Source organism: Carassius gibelio, chromosome B6, assembly GCF_023724105.1.
Source record: "Carassius gibelio isolate Cgi1373 ecotype wild population from Czech Republic chromosome B6, carGib1.2-hapl.c, whole genome shotgun sequence".
Lineage (NCBI taxonomy): Eukaryota > Metazoa > Chordata > Actinopteri > Cypriniformes > Cyprinidae > Carassius > Carassius gibelio.
The window spans coordinates 1,286,598-1,299,652 of record NC_068401.1 but is presented as its reverse complement, the minus strand read 5'-3'; the positions used below and the strand labels follow the sequence as shown (position 1 = coordinate 1,299,652).

The window sequence follows — 13,055 nt, the reverse complement described above, 5'->3', positions numbered from 1 at the left end:
AAATAAATATATATATATTATATTTCACCAACATTTCCCCTCATTCAGTTTAATTTGATGTGCCAAAATAACAAACTGAAATAAAAAAGAACTGTATAGACATATTGAAAAAAAAACAATAACTATAAAAACAATAATAAACAAAAAATCTAAATCTTTAAAAAAAGATGAAAATGTAAAATACAAAAAATTAATACATAAAAAAAAATTGTTACACTAAATAACACAGGTGATTATTAACCTAAAATAATTAAAAAATATTAATATTATATAATTATAAATATATTTTTTAACTCCGCAGCTGTTAAACAATATGAATATTGGTGGTTACCTTCATTTATTTTTATTTAATGTAATATAATTTTTTATTTGTAATAATATAACTTTTAAATGTTAATATATATAAATATATAAATAAATAAATACATACACAAATATCTATATACAGAAATACACACACACACACACACACACACCCTAGCGCACACTCACACACATATATACACACACATTTTTTCTGTGAGTCTTAAAAAGGTTTTAAATCAGAGGAGAAAATGTTAAAAAAAATCTATCGTTCTCAAAGTTTTTTGTTTTCAAATGCAATTTATTTATTTTGTTTGTACTGTAAGGTGCTTATCTTTCAAGAACAGCTGGTTTTATGAGTGCGCTTCAACACAAGTTTGCTTCCGAATCCCAAGTGACCCACAACTCAACATATTTTTTGTGCATAAATATTTATTTTTAATTAAAATGCAGAATTTGTGCACATGACGGTTCTGGTTGAGTTTCCTTCAGTGTCTGTATGTGTGTTCCTCCAGCTGTTTCTCTGCTCTGATCTGGATGCTCCATCAATCCTCTTTTCCTTCTTATTGCTGAAGTGATGAAGTCTGTGTCACACGCTGCAGACTAACATCTGCTCTCGCCGCAGAACAGCATTATTTTGTGTGAAGCTCTGGATAATCTTTCATGTAGCTGGAGATCACATTAGCTCCGAGCTGAGAGCGGTTTCACATTAATAACACGATCAGATGTAGTTATTCAGGATCAGCTGTAGAAACACAGGCCTGCGGCTCTAATTAACAGACTCTGATGAAATAAACAAGCAATCTCACAACACTGCGCTCTGTTCTCCTCTCCCTCCAGCTCCTGTTGTGCATGTCATATGATAACTACATTAATATCTCTCTCGCTCTTTCTCTTCCTCACTATCTTCTGTTTTTCTCTTTCTCTTCTGCTCTAACTGTGTTTGGGAACCAAAGGAGCTGGTAAGAGTTTCTGATTCCCCTTTAACACCCAGTGATTCCTCTAAACCAATCAGAGTCTGTGAACTCACACACGTCTGGCACATTGATCTCAGTTATTATCACAGAAAATGATTTCAACTTTCCTTCAGTTTGAAAAAATAAAACCAAACAAAAAAACTGAGTGCTTGCAGAAATACTGTCCATTGGTAAAATGCTGTGTAAATGTTAATTGTTGCACAAAAATATTTTCATTAGACTACATAATATACAAGATGATATTATATTAAAATATAATAAAACATTTTTATACATAATATATCATATAATAATATTTTATATATTTTTATATAATTTTTATTTATTTAATATATTATTATTGTTTATTAAATTTTTTGCTAATATTTATATGATACTAATACTTCAATTATGCTTAATATATTTATGCTACTTTATTAAGAGTAAGACTTTTATATTAAAAGATACTTATACTCTAAAATAATTAATATTGTTTATATTATTGCACAGTGCATATGCACAGTTATGGGCCAGCAATTTATTTGCATTTATATTACTAGTATTATGTATATAACAAGTTGTTCTATTATTAAAAGATTTATATAGCCTTTAAAGTGTAGATCTACTAGTGTTTGTTTTGTAATGCTTCAGCATCATCTCTAGTGTGCTGTCATGTCATCTCAACTCAGTCTCGATGCTCCGAAATGAAAAAGTCTGAACATTTACTGTCCTGTAAGTGCTATGAACACTGACAGTCCTGGCCAATTAAAGCAGACAAGTGTCCAAATGTTGTGTGAGTTCACTGTACGCTTGTGTTCATCCGTTAGTGTGTGTGTGTGTGTGTGGCTACAGTAGACACACAGATTCATAGTGTACAGTTTCCCCTCATAACAAAGCTTCAGTGGTGTTTGCTGAATCACATTTACACTAAAGAAGGGAATAGAGACACACGGTCCAGTAAGAAACTAATTCATAACATTCACAGCACACTAATATTGAGCTTTGCAGAGTCTAGCATATATGTTATGAGTTTGAGGCTGTATTTTAGATGACTTGAGCTTGTTAAACACTATCCTATCATTTATTTTCCCCTCGATGTGTGTGTTTGACAGAGTAAATGCATGGTGGTCTGTGAAAACTGTTTATGTCTGAGGGATTGCATCAGTTCTGTGCAAACCTCAGCTGGACTGACGTTCTCACACACGTCAAGCTTAAATCAGTACCAAGCGACACGTGTCATAATCAGAAAGCCACGAATCCAACCCTCTCCATTGACTTTGTATTGCAGGAAGCTGCCGCCTCGTCATTTCTGGCTTGTAACTCAAACCAAAACAATGTGTAAACGCTGCTGTGTGACGAGGTGTACAGCAAACAAGATACAAAACCCAGAACTAGGTTTTTATAAACTTTTGGCCACCAAAAAACGGATTTAAAAGATAAAGATGTGTTTTTAGCTGATTCTTGAAGATGGTTATTGCAGCAAAGTCAATGGAGAGCGTTGGGTGGGTGTGGCCTTCTGTGGGAGGGGCCTAACTGCCTCAAAGATTCAGCCAATCAGAGCTTCTGGAAGTGCCTCCTTTATAATCAGTGAGGCGTCCAGATCTGCTGGTTTCATCGCTGCATGTGCATCGTGTGTGTGTGTGTGTGTGTTTCTTCTCATGATTGGTTTCCGTCTCGTCTCGCAGGAGGAGTTGTGTAGTGACAGCGTGGAGCGGATCGTCGTTAATCCCAACGCTGCTTACGACAAGTTCAAAGACAAACACGTCAGCGCCAAGGGTTTGGGTGAGGAGAGGCGTTTTAGATTTTATTCAAATTTGAATAAAGACTTTCATGTATTTTCTCAATTAGTGCTGTCAAATGATTAATTGTTTTTCAAGTTTTTGTTTATGTAATAGATGTTTGTGTGCTGGGTATATTTATTATGCATATATAAATACACATGCAAGTGTTCATATATACATAATAAACATACACGGAACACACACACAAATATATTATGTAAACAAAACTTTTAATTAATATGCGATTAATCGTTTGACAGCACTACTTTTAAAGTTTTAGTAATTTTGTTACATTTGTAATTTTTTACAAATATTTATATATAGATTGTATTAGTTGTATTTTAGTTATTTCAGTTATAGTTATTTATTTGAAATAAATTAAAATGGTTGTTTTGGCTACTGTCTGAAATAAAATAAGTTTAATTTCCAGATTTTTTTTTTTTTTTCAAGCAACAAAAATGTTTATTTTTCTTATTTTTTTAATGGTTTTAGTTTTACTCACTAATGTATTTTTATTTTATTTTTGTATACATTGTTATGAATGCTGTTGGTTAATGCCGAATGCATGTCAGCTGTTATAATTTATACAAACTGAAAAAAAACCTTAATGATTCTTTAATGTCATTTACACACTCTTTAAATAAATTATTAGTTTATAATTTGTCTTGACGTTAATAATTTTAAGTTTACAGATCTATCTCACAGTGTTGCTTTAGTATCATTAAGATGCTTTTATATATAATTTTTTAATTAATTTGTATTTTTTTATTTATTTTTAAATTGTATTTTTATTATTTAAAGTTTTTTTTAGTACTTAAAAATTGAAATAAAGAAATAGAACTAGCTGTTTTAATGAAAATGTATTTTGATTCAAGTAATAAAAGTGTCTTCATGGTTTTAGTTTTGGTTAGCAGTAATAACCTTCCTGTGAAGTTGGGTCTGGTTTTGCTTGTCTAACTCTCTCTCTCTCTCTCTCTCTGTGCGTGCGTGTGTGTGTGTGTGTGTGTGTGCGTGTGTGTGCGTGTGTGTGCGTGCGTGTGCGTGTGTGTGCGTGTGTGTGCGTGTGTGTGTGCGTGTGTGTGTGTGTGTGTGTGTGTGTGTGTGTGTGTGTGTGTGTGTGTGTGTGTGTGTGTGTGTGTGCGTGCGTGCGTGCACAGATTTCTCGGACCGCATCAGTAAGAGTCGCAGGGTGGGCTACGAGTCTGGAGAGTTTGAGCTTGTGAGTGATTGGCTCGTTCAGTTTAGTTTTATGAAGTCTCTCAGCATTTGTCCTGATTTATTTCCTCTGGTCCTGCAGTTAGCTGAGGGTTGTGGCGTGAAGGAAACTCCTCAGCAGAAATATCAGCGACTGGTTAATGAGATTCACGAGCTCTGCCAGGATGTGGAACAGATTCAGGTCAGAACTAAACAGTGAAGCATCTGCTTCTCTTTCAGTTAGTCGTGAACTCATGTACTCTCACCATCTGCGTGATAAGTCATATTTTCTTCTTTTTTTTTTGTAAAGATTTTTTTTTTCTCAGCAAGGATTCATTAAATTGGTCAAAAGTGACAATTAAGACTTTTGTAATGTTGCAAACGTAATATTATTGTGAAATAAGCGCTTTCTCTAGTTCATGATAGGTTAGAACAGCCATATTTACCAAGGTTGCAAATATTAGTGGAGAACACTGTATTTTAACATGTGTAACAAACAAACATTTGTGACAAACACACATTTAACAAAAAGGTAATCATATTTCATATTTTTTTTGTTATTGATCAAATAAATGCAGTCTTCATGAGATTAAAATACATTTTTTTGTCAAAAACTAATTTTTATTGCTATGCATTATGTTGGTGCATAGGAACGGAAATTATTAAACTTAACATTATATCTGTTTTTCATTTAGTGAAAAATTGTGCAAAGCTAGTTTTCTATTGTGGTTCTTCTAAATGAAGAAAAGCACCTTTTTAAGTCATTCAGATCAATATGTACAGTTTTAAGTCATTCAAATGGTGAATATTGTCTGAATATATCAAACTTTTATCATTAATTACAAAAAATATATATACATTTAAATACATTTTATAAAAAGGATTTTGTGGGAAAAATGTCTGCTGAAATTTCAGCTTTGAATCACTGGAATAAATTATATTTTAAAATATATATTCACAAAAAACACTTTTTAAAAAAATAATATTTAACAATTTGTAGTGTATTTTGGATTTGTCTGAACACATTTTGGTTTAACTGTATGTTTTCTTGCAGGTCACGACTAAAGAGAGCAGCTCGGAGGAGCGTTTGACTCCGGTGGCTTTGGCTCAGCAGGCGGCGCAGCTCAAACAGCAGCTGGTTTCAGCTCATCTGGACTCTGTGCTCGGACCCAACGCTCACATCAACCTCACCGACCCCGACGGAGCGCTCGCCAAGTGAGTCAGACTTCTGCTTCAGATGGTCGGAGATGCATTTAGACTTCCTGAGCTACAAATACAACACAGAACATGATGCATCTGCTCTCAGATGAGTGTGAAGTAGAGTCAGTTGTGTTGAATTCATTCTTAGTCCTGTGCTTTTTAGTTTTTGTTTATTACTAAAATTACAATTACTACAAACTAAATTGTTATAAAGTCAGAATTGCGTTATATAAACTTGCAGCTGCGTGTCATAAAGTCAGAATTGCGTGATATGAACTTGCAGTTGCATTTTATAAAGTCAGAATTGCGTGATATAAACTCGCAGTTGCGTTTTATAAAGTCATAATTGCGTGATATAAACTCGCAGTTGCGTTTCATAAAGTCAGAATTGCGTGATATAAACTTGCAGTTGCATTTTATAAAGTCAGAATTGCGTGATATAAACTCGCAGTTGCGTTTTATAAAGTCATAATTGCGTGATATAAACTCGCAGTTGCGTTTCATAAAGTCAGAATTGCGTGATATAAACTTGCAGTTGCATTTTATAAAGTCAGAATTGCTTGATATAAACTCGCAGTTGCGTTTTATAAAGTCATAATTGCGTGATATAAACTCGCAGTTGCGTTTCATAAAGTCAGAATTGCGTGATATAAACTTGCAGTTGCGTGTCATAAAGTCAGATTTGCGTGATATAAACTCGCAGTTGCGTTTTATAAAGTCAGAATTGCGTGATAAAAACTCGCAGTTGCATGTTATAAAGTCAGAATTTAGTGATATAAACTGGAAGTTGCATGTTATTAAGTCAGAATTGCGTTATATAAACTCGCAGTTGCATGTCATAGTCGGAATTGCGTGATATAAACTCGCAGTTGCATGTTATAAAGTCAGAATTGCGTGATAAAAACTTGCAGTTGCATGTTATAAAGTCAGAATTGAGTGATATACACTGGCAGTTGCATGTTATAAAGTCAGAATTGCGTTATATAAACTCGCAGTTGCATGTTATAAAGTCAGAATTGCGTTATATAAACTCACAGTTGCATGTCAAAAAGTCAGAATTGCATGATATAAATTCGCAGTTATAAAGTCAGAATTGCGTGATATAAACTCGCAGTTATAAAGTCAGAATTGCGTGATATAAACTCGCAGTTATAAAGTCAGAATTGCGTTATATAAACTCACAGTTGCATGTCAAAGTCAGAATTGCATGATATAAACTCGCAGTTATAAAGTCAGAATTGCGTGATATAAACTCGCAGTTATAAAGTCAGAATTGCGTGATATAAACTCGCAGTTATAAAGTCAGAATTGCGTGATACAAACTTGCAGTTGCGTGTCATAAAGTCAGAATTGCGTGATATAAACTCGCAGTTGCGTTTTAGAAAGTCGGAATTGCGTGATATAAACTCGCAGTTGCATGTTATAAAGTCAGAATTGCGTGATACAAACTTGCAGTTGCGTGTCAAAGTCAGAATTGCGTGATATTAACTCGCAGTTGCGTTTCATAGTCAGAATTGCGTTATATAAACTTGCAGTTGCGTGTTATAAAATCAGAATTACGTGATATAAACTCGCAGTTATTAAGTCAGAATTGCGTGATATAAACTCGCAGTTATAAAGTCAGAATTGCGTGATATAAACTCGGAGTTGCATGTTATGAAGTCAGAATTGCATGATATAAACTTGCAGTTATAAAATCTGAATTGCGTGATATAAACTTGCAGTTATAAAGTCAAAATTGCGTGATATATACTTGCAGTTATAAAGTCAGAATTGCGTGATATAAACTCGCAGATATAAAGTCAGAATTGCGTTATATAAACTTGCAGTTGCGCGTTATAAAGTCAGAATTGCGTGATATAAACTTACAGTTATAAAGTCAGAATTGCGTGATATAAACTTACAGTTATAAAGTCAGAATTGCGTGATATAAACTTACAGTTATAAAGTCAGAATTGCGTTATATAAACTTGCAGTTGCGTGTTATAAAGTCAGAATAGCGTGATGTAAACTTACAGTTATAAAAAGTCAGAATTGCGTGATATAAACTTGCAGTTATAAAGTCAGAATTGCGTGATATAAACTTACAGTTATAAAGTCAGAATTGCGTGATATAAACTTAGTTATAAAGTCAGAATTGCGTGATATAAACTTAGTTATAAAGTCAGAATTGCGTGATATAAACTTGCAGTTATAAAGTCAGAATTGCGTTATATAAACTTGCAGTTATAAAAAGTCAGAATTGCGTGATATAGACTTGCAGTTATAAAGTCAGAATTGCGTGATGTAAACTCGCAGTTATAAAGTCAGAATTGCGTTATATAAACTTACAGTTATAAAAAGTCAGAATTGCGTGATATAAACTTGCAGTTATAAAGTCAGAATTGCGTGATATAAACTTACAGTTATAAAGTCAGAATTGCGTGATATAAACTTAGTTATAAAGTCAGAATTGCGTGATATAAACTTAGTTATAAAGTCAGAATTGCGTGATATAAACTTGCAGTTATAAAGTCAGAATTGCGTTATGTAAACTTGCAGTTATAAAAAGTCAGAATTGCGTGATATAAACTTGCAGTTATAAAGTCAGAATTGCGTTATATAAACTTGCAATTATAAAAAGTCAGAAATGCGTGATATAGACTTGCAGTTATAAAGTCAGAATTGCGTGATATAAACTTGCAGTTATAAAGTCAGAATTGCGTGATGTAAACTCGCAGTTGCTTGTTATAAAGTCAGAATTGCATGATATACCTGATATTTTGCATAGCGGCTACGCATTTTGACTTCGAAGTACGCTGGTATGATTAGTCACTTTAAACTACGCAAAAATCTAGTGATGCCTCTGTCCACACGCAGTATTCAAAACAAGTATTGAAATGATGAAGAGTTCAACCAATCAGAAGTTTTATTTTGCATTTAAATAATTTCTTCATTTTTAGATTACAATGTTACAATGTAATGTGATTTTAACCCTTTTTTTGAACATATGCCTACATGCTTACATTGAGAGATACAATTTTGCAGATGTTGCCCAGCCTTATAAAGAAGTGTGCTGGAGGAGTTGTTTTTTTTCTTCTTTTTTAAATAGCATAAGAAAAAACTAAATAGCAAAAAGGAGCTAAAAAACAGTCATGGTAAAGAGTAAACCCTAAATCTCTCTGACGAAGCGGAGTGTTCTGTGTGTCGCAGGCGGTTGTTGACTCAGCTGGAGGTGGCCCGGGGCGTGAGGAGCACAGCGGGGGCAGAAAGCAAGACCGCGGCACCCAAAGGACCAGACGGAGTGATTCTCTATGAGCTCCACAGCCGACCGGAACAAGAAAAGTTCACAGAGTCTGCTAAAGTACGGTCTTTATGAAACACCCAGTGTGATGTCACTTCCTGTGGCTGTGTCTGACGCAGACGTTCTTTGTGTGACCGCAGGTTGCAGAGCTGGAGAGACGGCTGGCCGAACTGGAGACAGCGCTGGGATCCGGCTCAGAGAAACAGGTGCGTGAGACATGTTTACTAGCAGGATCTTTTGAGGAGCGTTTGTTTCCAGAAGCTTTACGTTCACTGTTCCTCAGCGGAGGAATGATCTTCACAAGCCTCCAGAACATCTCACATCTTCTGAGGAGTCTTGATTTCTTCAGCTCTCAATCACTGTGTTATATGTGCGGATCATTCACATCTCAACTCACTGAGACACATTATTTACATTTAGTCATTTAGCAGATGCTTTTATTCAAAGCGACTTACAAATGAAGGCAATGGAAGCAATCAAAGTCAATAAAAGAGCAATGATATGCAAGAACTATAACAAGTAGCAAGGTTTTTTTTAATTGTATAATAAATAAAAAGATGGAATAGGAAAATATTAGAGCAAGCTAGTTTTAGAGGCTTTTATATTTGGGGATATACAGTAGAGCGATGAATGATATTTAGATCATTTCATGTCACTATATAGTTTATGCTCTGTGCTTATAAAGATCTCATTGATTAAGATTACTTCATATAAATATCAGCATCTGCACCAAATTCATATATCTGTATAGATTTGAGCAGTTTTTTCTGCTCTTTTTTTCACTGTTTCCGACTACACAAGCAACGATAAAAAAAAAAAAAAATCATAAACTGTTGCATAAAAAAAAATTCACTGATCTCTCTCTCTCTCTCTCTCTGTGTGTGTGTGTGTGTGTGTGTGTGTGTGTCTCTGTGTGTGTCGTAGGGTCCGCTCAGCGCCGGGGTTCAAGGATCCAGTCTGATGGTAAACACACACTCGTCACTATAACAGCAGCATCAGTGTTAACATTCAGTGTCTTTACACACCGAGAGGTGCACTGATGAAATTAAAAGGAGTCATGCAACATGCAGTCACCAAAAATACAACCACAGCAGATCAGATGTGACAAAAATCATTCTGTACCACATGAAGTGCTGCACTGCTGGCTGTGGTCATGTGATCAGGTCTGTTGCTGTCTGCAGGACACTATAGAGCTGTTGCAGGCGCGGGTCGGTGCGCTGGACGCTGCCACACTGGACCAAGTGGAAGCCAGACTACAGGTGAAGCCAGAACCTTCAGTGTCGGGCGTTAAAGGGTTACTTCACCCAAGAATGAGAATTCTGTCTTTAATTTTCTCACCCTCATGTCGTTCCAAACCTGTAATACCTTCTTCGTTCATCTTCAGAACACAAATTAAGATTAAAATGAACTCCGAGTGCTCTCTGACCCTCCATAGACAGCAAAGATCCTAAAACGATCAAGGCTCAGAAACATAGCAAGGACATCGTTAAAATATTCCATGTGACATCAGGGGTTCAACCGTGATTTTACAAAACTATGAGAATACTTTTTGTGTGCAAAGAAAGCAAAAAATAACGGCATTATTCAGCAATTCGTCTCCTCCGCGTCACCCTAGAGCACCAACTAGGGCTGTCAAAATGGCAAAAAAACTGGATTAATATATTTTAGTATTATTATTCAAATTTGAATCATATTCTAATTTAAAAGGCATCATTTCAGTTAAGCTTTTGGCTTCTCTGTTGAGGCCACAAGAGGGCGCATCCAGCAAAATATGAATAATGCACATTTATTCAAAGCATAAGATAACATGACCTTGGTTTCAGTTTTCAGCATTGATGTTCTGTTTCCACGCAATATTTGTAATTAATTACACAGCAGCGCAGCATCTAGTGGCAGAAATGTTATAATGCAACACATCTAATATTATATTTGATAATATTTTTTTGCATGACATGTTTAAACGGAGCCGTTGAGAGCTTGTTCTCATTTCTTCTTCAGAGCGTTCTGGGGAAGATGAATGAAATCGCCAAGCACAAGGCGTCCATCGAGGACGCTGAGACCCAGAACAAGGTGCGTGCCGCAGTCCTCACAGAGACGGTGGTGAGTTAACGAGCTGACTGACGAGTCTGCTCTCTGTGTGCAGGTGTCTCAGCTGTACGACGTGGTGCAGAAGTGGGATGCGATGGCCACGTCTCTCCCGCAGCTGGTGCAGAGACTGCTGGCCGTCAGAGAGCTGCACGAGCAGGGTATCCTCAATACACTCCACTCACACGGTCACTTTAGGGTTAAACACTTGTTTAATTGACCTGTGGTCTTGTTTTGTGGAGCAGCGATGCAGTTTGGGCAGCTGCTGACCCATCTGGACACGACACAGCAGATGATCAACAACTCTCTGAAGGACAACAGCACTCTGCTCACGCAGGTCTCTCCTCAAACACTCCTCGCGTTAACTCTTTCCCCGCCAAACGCAGGTTTTCAGTGTTTCCGCTGTTATACTCTAGGGGGCACTGTTACGCATCTCCTGAATAGTGCTGATCAAAAACACAGACCAGGAAGACGCAGCAAAAAGCGATCTCATAAGAAAAATAACGCAATCAATGCTAACTGCTAACGGTGTTCATACTGAAACTTTTCAGTATGTGTCTTTTGGTTCGTTATGCATTTGTGAAATTTTTCTTGAAATTCAAACAATGAATGCACATAATAAAAATAGACTGTTAAGTATTTATTTTCCTCTTCCTGTTTAATTCGACGTATTGCATGTTACGATATTTTCTGGGGGACGTTATATTTTAGTGGAAATCAACGAAAACACTGGCGGGGAAAGATTTAAACGTTCTGTTCTTTGCTCGCAGGTCCAGCAAACCATGAAGGAGAACCTGCTGTCTGTGGAGGAGAACTTCTCCGCGCTGGACCAGAGGATGAAGAAACTCTCCAAATAAAAACCATCGGTCTGCGAGAGGAGAGAGTGAAGGAAGGAGTGTGTTAGTTCTCATGCCACCCTTTAGTTTTTCTGCTGCGTGTCGAGAGCAAACGTTCACACACTCGTTCGCTCCTAAAGCTTCAGCGTTCAGATGCTCTCCTTCAAACCCGGTCTGAAACGGTTCTGATTCTAAGCACTTTCCATCGTGATCCACACGGACTTTGTTTTGAAGGAGAGGAGGCGCTGTGTGTGTAAATAAAGGCTTATCTGTACTTTATCTCATTCTTACGAGCGATTGCTTCTAACTGTTATTATATTACTAGTGTGAGTCCACCAATTATGATCATTTTCCAATATAGAATTTCAAAAGCCGCTCTGGATAATAAAATGCTTCCAGAAATCTGTTTCGTGTTGTTGTTGTTTTTTGTTGTTGCACTCCACACATTTTCCTGGCATTTCCTCACAATACATTTCAGGAACATTTTCCGATCATTATTGAATGAGGATTATTAGATTGATTTAAAAAAATGTTTTTTTTTTTTTTTCTGGGTCTGTATTTTTAAATTTTTTATTTTACTGTTTTGTAAATTTGTATATTTTTACACTTGTAGATTTTACTTTTGTTATTGTAGAACTTTTTGTAGATTTACTTTTTTTACATTATTGTAGAATTTTGTAAATTTGATCTTTTAACATTATTGTAGTTTTTTTGCAGATTTTATCTTTTTAACATAGTATAATTTTTTTTTGTAGATTTTACATTATTGTGTTATTTTAAATTTTTAAACATTGTAGATTTTTTGGGGGGGGGGGGGTTACTTTAACATTATTGTAGATTTTTGTAGATTTTATCTTTATACATTATTGTAGAATTGTTTTTAGATTTCACTTTTTTACATTTTACTTTTATACATTGTAGAATTTAAGATTTTAATTGTACATTATTTTTACATTGTAGTTTTTCTCATATTTTATCTTTTTTAACATTGTAGAATTTTTGTATATTTGATCTTTTTACATTAATGTAATTTTTTGTAGATTTTACTTTTATACATTTTTGTAGTTTTTAGATTTTACTTTTTTAACATTGTAGAATTTCTCGCAGATTTAACTTTTTTACATTTTTAGAAAATGTGTAGATTTTACTTTTTTAACATTGTAGATTTTTTTGCAGACTTTTTACATTATTGTAGAATTTTTTTGTTGATTTTACTTTTTTACAGTCATCAAATTCTTTTTAGATTTTACTTTCATACATTATTGTAGGTTTTTTTGCAGATTTTACATTGTGTTTTTTTTTTTTTTTTTTTAACATAATTATAGAAATTATTTTAATTTACATTTTTAAACGTAAATTTTTTTGCATGTTTTACTTTTTTACATTAATAATGTTAAAGTAAAAAAAAAAAAATACA

The 13,055-nt window shown here is 34.8% G+C and overlaps 1 protein-coding gene across 2 annotated transcripts in view; it reads left to right on the top strand.

The window, feature by feature from the left end:
- Positions 1-12,044, top strand: part of LOC127960158 (dynactin subunit 2) — a 15,436-nt gene extending 3,392 nt beyond the window's left edge. The window contains exons 3-14 of one of the 2 annotated variants that reach the window (XM_052559745.1): positions 2,945-3,041; positions 4,198-4,259; positions 4,338-4,436; positions 5,289-5,449; positions 8,627-8,777; positions 8,858-8,923; positions 9,642-9,680; positions 9,899-9,976; positions 10,716-10,787; positions 10,861-10,963; positions 11,048-11,139; positions 11,573-12,044. In XM_052559745.1, the coding sequence (XP_052415705.1) occupies positions 2,945-3,041; positions 4,198-4,259; positions 4,338-4,436; positions 5,289-5,449; positions 8,627-8,777; positions 8,858-8,923; positions 9,642-9,680; positions 9,899-9,976; positions 10,716-10,787; positions 10,861-10,963; positions 11,048-11,139; positions 11,573-11,659 (1,107 nt within the window). In that variant the 3' untranslated portion in view covers positions 11,660-12,044. Of the gene's footprint in view, positions 1-2,944; positions 3,042-4,197; positions 4,260-4,337; positions 4,437-5,288; positions 5,450-8,626; positions 8,778-8,857; positions 8,924-9,641; positions 9,681-9,898; positions 9,997-10,026; positions 10,625-10,715; positions 10,788-10,860; positions 10,964-11,047; positions 11,140-11,572 lie in introns of those variants that run through there. The other variant, XM_052559746.1, reaches the window with a different exon arrangement.
- The last annotated feature ends 1,011 nt before the right edge of the window (positions 12,045-13,055 follow it).